The following is a 16636-nucleotide window of genomic DNA, read 5'->3' as shown; positions in this document are numbered from 1 at the left end:
GGTTCCAGCCAGGAGACAGAAGGGGCCCCAGAAGTGGGAGCCTCCTAAGGGCTCTGAATGGAACTTTAGGTTCCCAAGGTCCCCCGCTTCTCTCTCGGTACTCCTACCCACTTGCCTTTAGCAATCTGCACCAGTTGCAAGGTTCTTGGGAAAAGGCTAGGGAAACAACTCTTCTCCTAAGAAGATTAATTCCTTGTTTTCCAGGCCAGCCAAGATCCCCATTCTCCTTCATTATCATCATATAATGCGACAGTACACTTTGTCCTCATCTGTTCCCCTCCCTTGCTGTTCTCCCTAATCTCTAGTGAAATTTTCTTTTTTGAACAGTTTCATTTTGTAGCCCAGACAGACCTGTAGACTAGCCGGGACTCACTCTGTAAACCAGGCTAGCCTTGAACTCAGAGAGATTCACCTTCCTCTGCCTCCTGAAGGCTGGGCTGAAAGCGGTGTGCCTCTATACCTGGCACGGTACATTTTTCACCTTGGTATATACATTTATTATTTGTAGTCTTGCCTCCTGTTTTCCATTTATTCAACCATCAGATATGTACATTTTCCTTTTCAAAGACTGAAATAGAAAATATATTTATAAATAAAAATGTGACTTTATAATTTTAACATTTGACTTGCTATACTTTGTGATATGTGGTACAGACCCAACGTAATTACCAACCACACTAACACTTTATAGAATCAGAACTATTGTTTGATACCATTTCCTTTTGCTCTTGATATGTCCTTTATTTATTTGATAAGTTCCTTAAGTGCTTAGATGTAAGAACTCACAAAAGTAATTTTATGTTAAAGAAAATTTCATACAGTTTTGGCCATTATGTTTAGGTTTTTAAAGTTCTAACACAGTAAAAAACACTTTTCTAGATTATTCCTTTCAGATCTGTTGTTTAAGAACTTCACATGCCCTTGGCATTTTTCAGTAATGTGATACTGCAAATTCAAAAGCACTTTCACCCCAACTTTCTTATAAATATTTTCTTATGAAGGTGATTATAATATAGTCATAAGTAAAGGTTTTCTTGACTTGACTTTTCAAGGCTTTTTATTATTATTTAAGATTCTTCACTGTATACTTTTTCCATTATATACTTTGCATTTATTCTTTGTGGCTTTCACATCATGCATCTTGATTCCATTCATTTCCCCATCCCTTGGTATCCACCCTCTGCCCTTGCAAACCCCCAACCCCCCCAATAAAATAAAATTTAAGAGAAAAGAAAAATGCCATTGTTGAAGCTGCAGTGTGACACGTTGAGTTGCACAGTGTACCATTTTGTCCATATCTCTTGACTTGAAAGTGTTCATTGCAAAGAATCATTGGTCTGGTTCAAGGCTTCTGGTTTTGGCTACTCTATCAATACTGGGACTCCTCTTGGATACCGTGTTGTTGTCCTGTGTCCTGGAGATCCTGTAACTTTGGATCTGCAGGACCAGTCCCTTCCTGTGCTCCAGCAGATCATAGATAGGGTGGGTATTGTGGTGGGCCAACTTAGACCTGGTTCTGAGCCTGGGTGGTTGCAGGGTTATTCAGCCCACCAGCTTTCCCCTGTCCTCACTACCAGGTTGAGCTCTCCATCATTGCCCCAGCTAGTTTACCCTGTGCAGCAAGGGGTGGGGCCAGTCTCCTGCTCTCATACCCTCAAGACCAGCTCACCCACACTTACACTGTCAGAGCCAGCTCTACCGTGTTGCCCTGGTCAGATGTGAGGCTCCTTTCCCAAGGACTGCAGCTGATAAGGGGGAAGTCACATAATATATTTTAATCATATTCTTTCTCCTCGCCCAACTCTTATCAGATCCTTCCTACCTTCCTTAACTATACACTTCATGTTCTTTCCCAATCTCAAAACAAACAACAAATGAAAATCACAAAAAATAGTAAGACAAAAAATACTAAAACGAGACAAAACAAAAAGCACACAAAAAATATGGGTTCCATTGTGTAGGCCAGCTACTCCTGGCAGGATGCTTGTCCTGGAGTGTGATTAACATACCTCATTGTCACTCCATTGGAAAAATAAAACAAAACTGATTTTCCCTGACCTAGGAGGTACCAATTGCAAACAGCTTCTTAGTTAGGGTGGGACTTTGCGCCCACTTCCCCTCCTCCTTACTGGGATTTTGTCTGGCTTAAATTTGTGCCTGCTATAAGTCTCTGTAAATTCATGTGTAATCAACCCTGTTGTGTCTGGAAAACGCTGTTTCTTTGGAATCATCTTTTACCTCTGGCTCTTGCAATCTTTTTGTCTCCTCTTCAGCATAGATCCTTGAGCCTTGAGGGTAGGGGTTTGATAAAGACATCTCATTTAGGGCTGAGTGCTCCGAAGTGTCTTATTCTCTGCAATTTTCTAGTTGTGGGCCTCTGTGTTAATCACTATCTATTGCAAAAACAAGCTTCTTTGATGACAACTGAGTAATAGGTCATAACAATATGTTATTGATACCATTTTACTGCTATGTTCATTTAGCAGAATAATAGTAGTAGGTTCCCCCACCCACCCATCCAAGCCCATGATCTACCTAATAGCAGATTCTTGACCTTGTTAACTATGCCAGGTTCCATGTGCTGACGAGGTGGCCGAGTGGTTAAGGCGATGGACTGCTAATCCATTGTGCTCTGCACGCGTGGGTTCGAATCCCATCCTCGTCGATCTGGGTCTTTTGCCGGGCGTTGGTGGCGCATGCCTTTAATCCCAGCGCTCGAGAGGCAGGCGGATCTCTGTTAGTTCGAGGCCAGCCTGGTTTACAGAGCGAGTTCCAGGACAGCCTCTAAAGCCACAGAGAAACCCTGTCTCAAAAAACCAAAAAAACAAAACCAAAAAACTACCTCAGGTTCCATCTCATGGAGTAGTCCTTAAATCTAATTCTTCAAAAAACAGTTGGCTCTTTGTGCCACTATTGCACCAGCTTATTTTTGCAGGCAGTCCCTGGTGTAGGTTGCAGGTTTTGTAGCTGGGTGATACTGGTTACTTTTCTCCTCCAGCACTGTTCACAGTAACTCCCAACACCATGAATGTTACTTAGCAGCAGTGAAGCTTCTCTTTGGGTGCCAGCCCAATTTCTTCATGTTTTATGACATAACTAAGTGGTGTCTTCACCACTCAGGAAGGATAACCAACAGCCTTGGCAGTAACTTGTGAGTCTAGGGACCCCTTTGGCCAAGAACTCATCAAGATGTAACCCCTTCCTGACATTAGAGGTTTGAGGGTAAACCTTTAAGCTGGGTGTGCTAATGCACACCTGTAATCCCAACATTCTAGAGGCTGCAGCAGATGTAATTCCCTATTTCAGACAAAACAAAATCAAAAGGATGTTTCATATTATTGTTGGGCCTTCCCATTCAGAATAAAGAATTATTTTTCATACCCCCTTAGTTGAAATGGTTTTCCTCAGAAGTCTCCTCATAGCTCCTATGACATCTTTGTTCCTCAGAGTGTAGATGAAAGGATTAGCCATGGGAGTAATGACACAGTAAAACAGAGTCAAAACCTTGATGAGGTCTTGGGAGCCATCCTCTGAGGGTTGCATATAGATGTAGATACCTGGCCCATAAAATAAAGACACTACCAGCAAGTGCGAAGAGCAAGTGTTGAAAGCTTTAAGTCTCCCAGCCGCAGAAGGAATTCGAAATACAGTTTGGGCAATGTAACTATAAGACACAAGTATCATGGAGAGGGGACCCATTATCAAGAATGTGGCCACCACTGATAAAGTAATCTCATTGACTGTGGTGTTCCCACAAGACATCTTAATAAGCCCAGGCAGCTCACAGAAGAAGTGGTCCAGCACCTGGTTCCCACACAGGGGCAACTGTATGGTGAGTGTAGACTGTAGTAGTGAATTGGCCAGGCCCGTGAGCCAAGCAGTGCTTGACAGCTGCAGACAAAGCCTGTGGTCCATGATGACAGAGTACCTCAGAGGCTTGCACACAGCCACATAGCGATCTAGGGCCATGATGCCAAGCAGAACACATTCTGTGCAGCCTAGCCAATGAAACACATAGGCCTGGGCCATGCAGCCTATATAAGTGATGTTCTTGTTGGGCCCCTGTAAATTAAATAGCATTTGAGGGACAGTCGTGGTGGTGAAACAAAGATCCAAAAATGAGAGGCTGGTAAGGAAGAAATACATAGGACTTTGGAGCTGGGAATCGAGCTGAGAGACCAGAATAATAGCAATGTTTCCCAGCAGTGTGAACATGTAGGAGGTCAGGAGGACAAAGAAGAGAGGAAGATCCAGCCATGGGTATTTGGTAAGGCCCATGAGAACGAAATCTTCTGGGAAATCTCCACTGATGAGCTTCATTGAATTTTCAAAGGGGAGTGACCTGATAGATCAAGGAAGGAAAGGATGCTTTGAAAGTAAACAAAAATATTCACAAGTCGGTAGAAATTCTGAAGACACTAGGAAAAAATAGACTCTTTGTAGGTAAAAAGCTGATATATGCTGTCCACAGAAATCACACAATGCTAAAGAATACAGTAATTTATAGGTAGCATTTCAAACACCTGCATAGCTCTTCCTGGGGACAAAGTTGTTTTTTATAATGCCTGCTGTCTTGCCCCCACTCCCTTTTTAAAAGAAATTTCTCATTGAGGCACTTGAAATACCTGAACAAATCAGGTAGGAGTTGGGCAGTGTGGTAGGTGGCAGCTTCTTTCTCCATTTTTTTCTTGTATTGCTTTAAACATCTCTTCTGCATGATGAAAGATGGCTGTGGGAGATGGGTACTGTATTGTTTTCCCTGAAATCTCACTACTAGGGGAGTAGTGATTTAGAGTTAGCCAGTCAGATGCTAGTCCCAAGAACTTGAATTTAGTGGAATGATAATACAAAGAAATGAAGAAAGAAGAGGAACTTTAGAAATTCAGAAAAGTACTCATGAGTAACATGCCTGTGACATCACCAAAGGACACATCTATATATGCTCTCCCTGGGGTACAATTTTGATCATGTCTTCCTTCTCTTCATTTCTTTTTTTCCCAGTCTGTGAAACACTGCTTCCCTAACTGTTTTTCTGCTTAAACAATTACAATCACTGTACTATTTACAACTAAGAACCCTGACCAGTAGAGAAAATTGTACCAGAAAACAAGTTTAATATACTTCAGATCTCTTGTAAGGAATGATGGGGGAAGAATCAGAATGAGCATCTCCAGGACATCAAGAGCACCATGGTACCCACTACCCACTCTAGTCAAGGAAGTACTCCTCTTTTGTCTGATAAATATGTCTTTCTTGAAATGTTATACCCCTCAGGAAAATGGAAAAATGACATAGAAAAAGAAATATCTGCAAAGGGTGTAAGATAAAATCCAAGGCTGGTGATATGGCCAGGTGATCCAGTGTCAGGGCCCAAATATAATGTCTCAAATATAATGCTCGGCCCAACCAAGAATTCTAGGAGTTCAGAACTCCTATTGTCTTTTAGATGTTGACCTCTGGATGGCCTGGTCATGATGGGGAATGGCTCCTACTTTGTATAACAAAAGACCTAGACCCTGGGTGAACCCACACCCATCCTGAGGGCTAGTGAGATGTGCCTGAGGACTAGTGGGACATGCCTGAATGTCTAGGACTTGCCTCTAGGATCAAAGGAAATATTTGATATCAGCTCTATACATGATAATAGATGTCTTCTGCTGTTACCCCAACTTTTGGATAACTACGTAAGAGGACACTTCAATAAACCATGGTCTCCAGTATTGCCTGAGAGCCCCCTGAGATGACTAGATGTCTCTGTCTCATCCTTTAATGTTGTTAGGTAGCTAGGATTTCCTTCATCCAAACTCCCCCACTCAGAGACGGAGCTGGGATGTTCGGCTGGTTCTGATCACAACCCCAAAGACTTCAGTCTGTAACAGATGGCCCCTGCAGCATAGGACTGATACAGGCCGGACCTTCGCAGTCCAGCACTTGCCTAGTATGTGCAAAGCTGTGAGTTCAGTTGCCAGTCCTACCACCAAAAGAAGGACTATTGCAATCAGATGCCACCATACACCTCTTGAAATGTACAAAATTCAGAAGACAGACAAGACCAAATGCTAGACCAAAAATAATTCCAAATGCTAGAACACAAACAAGACCAAATGTGAAAACAAAGACAAGACTAGGGACTAGAGCATAGAAAAGAACAAATACTAGAACATAGATAAACCTAAATGCTGGGGCAGACATAGGGCTGCAAGCATTTCCATTGCTGTTGGTGAGATGCACAATTGTCCAGTCACTTAGAAGACAGGCCAGCAGATTCTTACAGCTGTCAGTCAGGAGCTGTCAAACTTAGCTAGAGATTTTGCCCCTTGCTATTCCCCAAATGTGCTGAAATGTTACATCTACCTGAAAACTTGTACGCAAATGTTTATAGCTACTTTACTCATAACTGCAAATACTTAGAAATGACTGAAATGTCCTTCAGTAGGTGAGTGGATTAACAAATCATGGTATATTTAAATAATAGAACATTATCCAGTACTAAAAAATGAGTTTTCAAGCCATGAAAAGACACCAGAGAAGGCAATCTGAGAAGTCTACATACTATACAATTCCAAAAGACTGTCCTTCCAAAAGGGTGGTATTGTAGAGACATCAAAAACATTAGTGGCTACCAGTGGCTGACAGTGTGAGAATCATTGCAACATCAAGGATTTAAGAAGTGAAACTATTCCATAGTCTCTGTGTGCCCTGCTCTGTAATGATAGATATATGACATGATACACTTATCCCAATATACATGATGTATGACACCAAAGGTGAATTTCAGTGTGAATTCTGGATTTGGGAGGTTATCCATCAATTTTTGGCTCATTGATTATAACAAATGTTCCTTTGTGATGGGAGAAAGGGAGAACTACACATGTGCAGAAGTAAGGGGATTATGGGAAATCTCTGCATCTTTGTTCAACTTTTCTGTTAGCTTAAAATGACCCTAAAATAAAATTTTCAAGAAAAATATTCTATCTGCACATCGAGATAGAAAGTGATAAATGAAAGTGAGTTCTCCTTGTAACCTGCATGATATGTATAAAGGCTCAGTCAGAACCAATTAAAAGACAGGCCTGGGGAACAGAATAATGCATTTGAAAATTAAAGTAGCAACTTCCTAGCTTCAGACAGAGATATAGATACCATATGTGGGAATTAATCTGAGAAACCTTAGCCAAAGAAATTGCATGGAATTTTATCATGACCAGAGAGATGTGTATTGGTTTACTGGCTGAGTCTGGAAGTTGTTTTAATTGTTTCCTCTGTTACATGATTGAAATCTGACTTTGAAGAGAGATGGTACTGACTTGCTAGAATCCCTACGGTGTGTGGCAGACGACATTGAGAGACCTGTACAGACCTCCAGACCTCTATGGTTAGCTAGTGGCAAGCTCCATTCTCTGACCCCCAGACAGGCTTTATTTGTACAAGCAAGATGTCACCATAGATGGCAGAGCATATTCACTGTCAACTGATCATAATGGACAGGTAATGAGGACACGGCTACCACCGTGGTTCCAAAAGGAACATCATATCCACAACCACGACTGTATCCTTACTTAAACTATTTCATATAAGTGACATAGGGCAGTGAATCTATACAAATGTCTTCCTTAAATGTCTTCCTAATATAAGACATTTTAGCTCTGTTATCAGTTCTGTCTTCATAGCATACAAAGGAAAATACTTCATAGAAAACATGAGGAGTGGCTCTATGTTCATTCATGTGAAGCAAGACACAGCTACCAAAGACATGATCAAAGAACTAAGTTGACTGCAAACATAACAAACATAATGACAAATTTTCATTCTGACTCTCTTTTCTGCTTTTCTTTGCTCCTCTCCCTCCCTCTCTTCCTCTTCTTCTTGTTTGTCTTTCAAGACAGGGGTTCTCTGTGTAACAGTCCTAGCTGTCCTGCCCTAGCTCTGAAGATCAGGCTGGCTTGGAATTCACAGAGATCGCCTGCCTTTGCCTGTCTAGTGCTGGGTTACAGGCCTGCACCAGCACTGCCTGGCTTCTTATCTTCTTTTCAAGACAGGTTCTCATGTAGCCCGGGGTGGCTTCAACCTGCTGTAGCTGAAGTTGGCTTGAAATCCCCGCTTCTCCTGCCCCCACCCTCTACGTCTCTTGCTGCACTGTGACTTGAAGCTGGAGTGACGCCTATCTACAAATCTTACACACCACTTAGCCACCTTGTCAGACCTCTACCCAGCTATTAATCAATGTCATTGCTTCATTTTGTTACTCTGAACAACTGTCAAGCCCAGGAAACCCCTCTGAGCAATTGCACTCAAACTGTTTTCTTTCCTTTCTGTTACACTATGAACTATGAATGAATGCATCTACTTTTCATTATTCACTTACTGTGCTTTTCCTTTGTGTACTTAGTTAAGCATTTTATCAATACTTTATAACTGTTAACTAAATTTTAAAATAGTCTCTCATTTTCATAGGTTTTGGTTCTGTGAACATTTTTAGGCTTGTAAATTAACATTTCTGGCCAGTGTTTCAGACAGTGGAAGTAGCTTTTGAGTTATACCTTAAGGGATATTCATAACTCAGGAAATGACTAAATAAGAATACTTTAGTTGTTGCATGAGTCAGATCCTAGGGGCTGGGGACACAGCGTTGAATAAAATAGATATTACCTTGAAAGATCACGAACTATGACTGGGGGTCAGACACTAGACGCACAAACAACCAGAAATTAGCTATGTGAAGAGAAGCACCACAGAAAACTCATCTTAGCAGGTAAGGAGATAAAATACATGTAGAGACTTTTCTTTTATGTAGGAAGGCTATTTGAGCCCTCTTCAAGAAAGTGATATTTTAAGTAAGGACCAGAGTAAGGGGAGAGATAGCTTGGATAATTTGAGGAAAAGTGTTTCAGATGGCAGGTAGAATATAAATCATGTGACAGAAATGTGCCAGGTATTGACTGAGTGGAAACAAATTACACTGCATTAAGAACTTGATATTGGAACTGTCTTAGGATTTTATTGCTGTGAAGAGACACCATGACCATGGTATTATAAAAGAAGACATTTAATTGGGGTGGCTCACTTACAGTTTCAGAGGTTCAGTCCATTATCATCATGATGGAGAGCACGTTGGCATGTAAGCAGATGTGTTGCTTGAGTAGTAGCTGAGAGCCCTACATCTTGCAGGCAACAGGAAGGAAACTGACACTGAGCAAAGCTTGAGCAAAAGACCTCAAAGCCCCCACAGTGACACTTCCTCCAACAAGGCCACACCTACTCCAACAAAGCCACACCTCCTAATAATGTCACTCCCTGTGAGAGCATGGGGGCCAATTACATTCAAACTGCCACAGAAATCTACCTAATTCTTAAAATTGTAATTGTGCAGGATAAAGATTGCTTTAATTATAGCTATAGACTGAACTGAGGATCCACTCTTGTTTGTTTAAAAAAAATGATTATTGAGCCAATCAGTGTTGCTGGGTATTTGGATACAGCAGAAAAACAAAAAAACAAAAACCTTATCTTTCTCTTTCGAAGGCATGAAAGAAGCCATCTCTGGAACAGTAATGGAGCTAAGGACAAGGTGTGCTGACTTTGTATTTGTAGCTGTGATAAAACATGACCAGAAGCCAGAAGTTACTGTTTTGTATTAGCTGTGCTCATTTCTAAGACCTGTAGGAAACCGGGAGGAGCATGAAAAGTTTGTTGAACTCACAAGCAGAGATAAGTGAGAAAAACTCATCAGCCATGTGCCTTGGAGGAGGTGAGGGGACAGAGGCCATGTGAATGATTTTCAGTTATCCTAAGAAAAGAGTATTTCAGGGGTGTTAAATTTGATGATTTCATGTTTTGACATGGTGTTTAACAGGTTACGTCATGTGACTTTAGAAGTGGCTATCAGCAGAGCATTCCTGTGAAACAAATACTTTAAATTCTGACTTGTAACTTGTCTCTTGGAAGAATGAATGAGAGGAGAGAGAGAGAGAGAGAGAGAGAGAGAGAGAGAGAGAGAGAGAGAGATTTCTTTCAAGAGACCTCATAAGCTAACTACAAAGGACAGCACTTCATAAGGTAAAATGCATAACAAAAATGAATACAACTGAAATTCTCAAACCACAGAATGTAGTGTTAATACTCAAATTCAAAGAGTACACTGGTTGATTATTGCATCATTTATTCATGTATTGATTGACTCATTGAATGAATGTATCTATCAAGTATAGTTCATCAGGCTATGCACTGCATGACAGAAAACCCAACAGGCCCATCCTGTCTGATGAAGACTCCACACCAAGACCTCTCTACTTCTATACGCATAACAAGACCTCTCTACTTCTATACGCATAACAAGCAACAACTCAGAGTGAGCCGCATGTCATCCTGGAGAGCAGCTAAGAGGTGAAGGGTTTGGGGATGTGAGAAATCTCTCATGGGTAGGAATCAAGACTCTGATAGTATCCTGAAGGTGAATGCTATTGAACTAAGTCTTGAAGACTAGATATGGGTTTCAGATATGGCATATATAATGCAAATATTTGTCTCTGCCAATAAAATGGTAATGAAAGAATGAGAAATATAAGTTCACATGAAAAGGAGGATGAGAAGGGAGATGACAGCAAAGAAATAATGTCAGTGACATTTTGTAAATTAGAAAACAAACAATTGCATAGTAATGGCCATGAAAGCAGATGCCTTAGGCGGTGATGCAGAGATTCAGCAAACAAGTAAACGAAAGGGACCAGACCCTTGAGGGGACTGCGATGGCACTGAATTAAAAACAATGAATTGCCAGACATAGTGGCTCACATCTACAATGCCAGCACGTGGGAAGCTGAAGCAGGATGATCGCACTAAATTCAAGGCCAGCCAGGATTATACAGTGAGTTCTAGATCAGCTGGGGCCACAGAGTGAGACACTGTCTCAAAACACAAAAGGCAAAGCAAGCAAAAGCAGAGCACTGTCTGAGGTTGTGTGAAAGACTGTACTAAGGAATTTCAGAGCTTCAGATACCACTCTCCTCTGCTACCCTTGGCTGTTCCCCTGTTCTGCCTGGAAAGAAGGCAGTGTGGCTTACCCCTTCTTCAAGGATAAGCTAAGGACTCCAGGCAAACATGAGAACAGGAGTAGAGAAGCCAAATGACAACAGGACAATTAAATAGCAGCTTCTCTGATTCTGCACATTCACATACAGCTTTATTTGTTATTTTTGAAATGGGGTTCGACTTTGTAGCCCAAGCTGTCCCGGAACTCACTATGTAACCTAGACTGACCTTGAACTCTTGCAAATCCTCCTGCTGCAGTTTCCTAAATGCTGGGACTGCAGGCATGAACCCCCACACTTGGCTCAAATTGCTCTGTCTTAATGGTAGTAAATAACACTTCGAAGTGAAAAAATATTCATTAATGCTTGTGTTATTAAGAAATACGAGTAAGTAGGGACTGAAGAGGTGGTCCCTGCCCAAGCATCAGGACTTGAGTTCAGATCACAAGTTCGTGTGTGAAAAAGCTGGGCATGGTGGTGCACGCTGCAGTCCTAATACTTCAAAGACAGAGAGGCCCTGTAGTCTACAGGCCAGCTAGTCTTGCCAAACCAGCAACCTCCATATTCAGTGAAAGACTTGACCTCAAAAAGTAGGGGGTCTTGAAAAGATGGTTCAGTGTTGAAGAGCATTGGCTGCTCTTCCAGACGACCTGAATTTAGTTCCTGGCACCTGCATCAGGTGGCTCATAGCTTTAGCTCCAGAGGATAGATATGCTGCCCTCTTCTGTCCTCTGCAAGCATGTACACACACACACACACACACACACACACACACACACGACAGGAGAGAAGAGATGGGAAGCTGGGGGACATTATGAAGGCTACTTGGGACAGGGAGAGCATTAGCTGGCAAAGCAGTGGTGACAACTGGGAGCGAGGCATGGGTGCAAGGCAGAGGGGTTAGAAACCCAAACTTTGATCTGAGGTTCTAGGAAGCTAGAAATGAAATGATCAGAAAGGAAATGTGGCATTGGTGTGAGCACTGCATGGGGTAGTTTAAATCAAAACTATCTTTAGAAAGTAAATTTTAAGTTTGGCAGGTAAGAATCAGCTTGATTCTTAGAAATCTCTAGGTTGACTGAATCACTCTCCGAATTGAAAAATCATAAAGTACCTAAATCTGTAGCTGGGATAGTTTGCTATAATAGTTGATATCACAAAGGCCATGGACAAATGGAGACAGAGGCAGTGTCAAGGGACTGTCTCCAACCAGAGAAGATACCACAGTTGTTGATGGGAACCATACAATCACAGATAAGCTAGTAGAGGAAAGGAATGGCATCCTTTCCTGTCTTCTCAAAAGCATCCTCATGATTTCTGACTTGTTGGCCATTGTTTGCACAATCTGATTCTTGAGCTGATCTTCAGTGTGTTATATTTTAAAGTATTTGCTCAATCACAGCCTGATCTCTCATTCTTTACTGAAGTTGACACAAACAAGTGCTAGCAATTTCTTTGGTAGAGTAAAAGTTCAGCTAGTTGAGGCTAATCTTATGACCTCAGAACTTTCATGCATTCCCCATCTCAAAACCAAATAAAACTGGGCAAAGCCCAGGGTTATTTAATCTTGTATTGGTAGAAAGGGACATGATTAGCACATACCTCTGTTTATTTGGGCTTATATAGCAGTGTGATCAGCTATAGAAATCTAGTCAGGAGAAATGTTGCTGAAGGGACAGATGCCTCAGGGCTGGAGAGAGAAGTGGGCCTGCCCAAGTTAGGGACCAATAAGCGCCTCTAAAGTCTTGATGTAGCAGGTTAGGTGATGGAGAGAAATATCCTGGTTCCAAGACTGACTCAGGGTTAGATAAAACCAACTTTCTTTCAATGCACCAACCATCCCTGAGAGACTGCCATCAGTGAATTAATCCCCCTGGAGCACCAGTTTTATATTTGCCACCTTGACTACAATTAGAAATTGCATCAGCTTTTGCATCCATTAACCTCACCTTACTATCAAGGGAGAGAAGAATTTACCTCATCAATTTTCAGAAAGCAAACAAATGTATTACTATCAATAATAATGGGGCCTGAGAGACGGCTCAGCAGCTAAGTACACTTTCTGCTCTTGAAGAGAACCTGTGTTTGATTCCCAGCACTCACACTGGACGGTTCACAGTTACCTGTAAATCTCTCCAGAGATGACCTCTTCTGAACTCCACAGGCACCCAAATGTACATGAATAACTCCCCCCCAACACACACCAAAAATAGTAACAATAATAATCATTTAGCACATCCTAGACACTTTACATGAAGGTTCCTAAAAGCTTCTTAAAGTGAGTATTATTATTGTCCTCATCTAGTTTGAAGCTCAAAGAAATTCATTTATTTGTTCAGGGTTTATAAGATTTTTGCATTTTTCAGAATTCAAATGCTAAGTGAAGGTTTTGCAAATATCAGAGCACATGGACTTTCCTATGTCAGTGGTGTGTGGAACACATTCAGATTTCATTTGTTCAAGCCTGCCTTAGTCAAGATTTCTGCCCCCCCCCTTTTTTTTAACTGCCTTCAAAACATTAAGATCCTCTTTTGATTTCTTCCACAAGGTGGCATAGTTTCAATCCATCTCTATCACATGAAAAGGTTTTCAGAGCAAATTGCTCCTCAGAGCAAGGTAGAAGAAAGGCAGCCACTCTAAAGATGGTTAAAGACACTTGTCCTGCCCCTTCCCAAATACCTAGGCTGCCCTTCCAAGGTTATTAGATGGCTCCTGACCAAGTTGCTCAGGGCTATGTGTCAAACAGTTTCTCCTGTTTTGTTTTGAGTCGGGCCTTGAACTGACTCTGTAGCTGAGGATGACCTCTGACTCTGAGCCTTAAGGGTTCTAAAAATGGTTTTGTTATTTCTTGTAAGACAAGTGCACCAGCCTAGTAAAGTGTTGTTTAACTCTATTTACTCCTGAAGGAGGAAAACATAAAATGAAACCTCAGCTCTTTATATAAGAAGTCATCTATGAAGAACAGACAGATGGAGCTAGACATGGTGGCATATGTCTGTAATCCCAGCACTTGGGAGGAGGAAGGAAAAGAATCTGGAGTCCAAGGTTCTCTACCACAGAGTGAGGTGGAGGCCAGCCTGGGTTACACAAGGCCCTATCTTAAAATACAAACACAAACTAGAGCGGGAAAGAAGGGATAGAGGGAGTCATAGAAATCATATCTGTGGCTGTATCACGCTGCTCCTGTGTCTCTGCTGTTCATCCTCCAGCTTTTCAGTTTAAAAGGTAGAGATGAGGAATGGAATGATGTGGGGCTGTTAGTATAGGCAGGCCTCACTTTAAGATCATCTCCATGTTCACTATTATAACCCAGTGCTTTCTAAAGTCACTTGTTTCAACAGCACTAGGAGTGCTTGCTAAAATACACATTTCTAGGCCACTGACCAAATGAAACTAAAATTTTTGAGAATGAGTCCCAAAGCAACTGTATTTTAAGTAGTTCCCTAGGCAATTCAAGTGCGTGTTTAAAAGGAAAGTCACCATATTAGAGAATCAGACTGCTTCTTCAATTGCAAAACAAAAATTCATATTCCAGTGGGGTTAATTTATTTATCCCCTTGAGGACTAAAAGCCTTAGATATAAATGACTATTGTTAAATTTTAGTAATACTTGGAAATAATATACAAAACAGTAACACAATGCTGGGTTATTTAGTATTAATAACAAACTACGTCAAAATTCAGAAAAAGACTTTAAGCACCGAGGACATTGGTTTTCTCCCTCTCCAAAAAAGAAATGACAAGGAAGAACCTAGGCCACTATGTAGCAAATCATATTCTGGAAAGACCAAAGATACCTGCCTGTGTATATGCCTGAGTATATGATGGAGAGGCACAGGCAAGAAGGTGCAGAATAAATAGAAACTTTAGAAAGACATGCTGAAGGTCTTCAACAGATCTTGCACAGCAACTGGTATGGTTTTCTCATAAAATTATGGCATATTTACTCAGATAAGTTATTAATAATCAACTGTTTTCTTATCCATGAGTTCTGTATCTGTGATTCACTAGCCTTATACTGAAACTATCTGAGAGCTAGACTCAGGACACACATCTGTAATTTAAGCATTTTGGGACAGCTGAGGTGGGAAGATCAGGAGCCCAAGTTCATCTTCAGGAGATATAAGCCAAGTCTGAGCTACATGAGAGCCTGGGTTTAAAAAAAAAAAGTAACTAAACAAGCAACATCCAGAAGAAAATTGGGCAAAATAAATATGTGTCCATAAAGATGTGTGATCTGCCACTTAACATTTCAAAGACATAAAGAGTTTAAGAAAGTCGTAGAAAGGGGCTTGTAAAATGCCAAACCTGACAATCTTAGTTCAGTCCCCAGGGCCTACATACTGTCCTCCACACTAGCTATGGCACACTTGCCTCACCCCCAAACTCCTGCTCACAGAATCAATGAAATGAAAATGTGACAAAAAGAGGGAGAAGTCATAGGAACTATGAAGAATTGCCATAAGTAAGGAAAATCAAAATGTAAAAGTGATATGTTTGTGCAAAACAGAGACTTAGAACTGATAGACCTCAATGAAGAATTAAGAGTTAAAAAAAAGTCCAACTAAACCACAAGAAATTCTAGAATAATTGACCAGCAGAGATCAAACCATTAGTGAAAACAGATTTTTTAAGGAAAAAATAAAACAAATGAACTATCAAGAAAAAAAGCCAAGTAAATATCTATCTGTCATCTATTGTCTCTAATACATCGATCATCAATCTTCTATGGATCTACTATATTACTACTATCTATCCTCTATCTATTAATCTTCTGTCCCTTATCATATATCTATCATATATCATCTATTGATATGTCATCTATTCTCTCTCTCATCTATTTATCACGTATCATTGATATATTAATCTATCTATTATTTCTTTATCATCTGCCAATGCATCATTGTGGTGGCTATTCTTGGCTGTCAGATTAGCTACTAAAACCCCAAAATTGAGAGCACACCTGAGAGGGATTTTTGCTAAATTTGAAGTGGGAAGATCAACTTCTGACCAGGATCTTTAATGTAGGAAGAAACACTTTTAATCCAGATCTTTTGAGCTGGAACACTGCTCCCTCAATCTGGGCCGTGCCTTCTGCTAGAAGCCTATGTAAGGACATGAAAAAGGGAATCGTTTGCTCTTTGCCTGTCTGCTCTCACCTCACTACCAAGTCCATTCCTTCGCTGGCCTTCAAATCTACTTCTATGGGATTGCAGCATATACTGAAGATGAGCTGAGACATCCAGCCTTGTGAACTGAGCTACGACTGGATTCTTGAAACCCCAGCCATTGTTGGATAAGCTGGACCACAGCCTGCAAGTAATTCTAAGAAATCCCCTTTCTCTCGTGGTTTTTAGCAAGGCAAAGGAAATGGAGGAAGGGCAAGGCTTGCCAGAGCCATGTTTGCCGAGCTTGGGTCTACCCCAGCCCATCAGGAATGCCTCCATCAAATCCCTCTCCTCAGGGTTCAGAGAACCCTGTGGAAGAGGATGCAGTAAGATCCAGAGGGGATGGAGGACACCCAGGAAACAAGGCCTTCTAAATACAACAGAGCCAGCACACGTATGAACTCACAGAGACTGAAGCAGCCTACATAGGACCTGAGCAGT

General features: G+C 41.2%; 1 protein-coding gene and 1 non-coding gene across 2 annotated transcripts; one reads left to right on the top strand and one right to left on the bottom strand.

Moving 5' to 3' along the window:
• The first annotated feature begins 2583 nt into the window (after positions 1-2583).
• Positions 2584-2665, top strand: Trnas-gcu. The gene has a single exon. It is a non-coding gene; the product is annotated as a tRNA-Ser (tRNA).
• Positions 2666-3375: 710 nt separating this feature from the next.
• On the bottom strand, positions 3376-4320 carry LOC101838110 (olfactory receptor 2B11-like). Its single transcript, XM_005086666.2, has one exon. It carries the CDS (start codon positions 4318-4320, stop codon positions 3376-3378), a length of 945 nt encoding a protein of 314 aa, XP_005086723.1.
• Between the last annotated feature and the right edge of the window lie 12316 nt (positions 4321-16636).

This window comes from Mesocricetus auratus, unplaced genomic scaffold (assembly GCF_017639785.1).
Source record: "Mesocricetus auratus isolate SY011 unplaced genomic scaffold, BCM_Maur_2.0 Super-Scaffold_100013, whole genome shotgun sequence".
Lineage (NCBI taxonomy): Eukaryota > Metazoa > Chordata > Mammalia > Rodentia > Cricetidae > Mesocricetus > Mesocricetus auratus.
The sequence above is the reverse complement of the archived record's forward strand: the minus strand, read 5'-3'. Positions and strand labels throughout refer to the sequence as shown.

Excerpts from the sequence above, each read along its gene's own strand:
- LOC101838110 (XM_005086666.2), bottom strand. The coding sequence starts at position 4,320 with ATGAAGCTCATCAGTGGAGATTTCCCAGAAGATTTCGTTCTCATGGGC.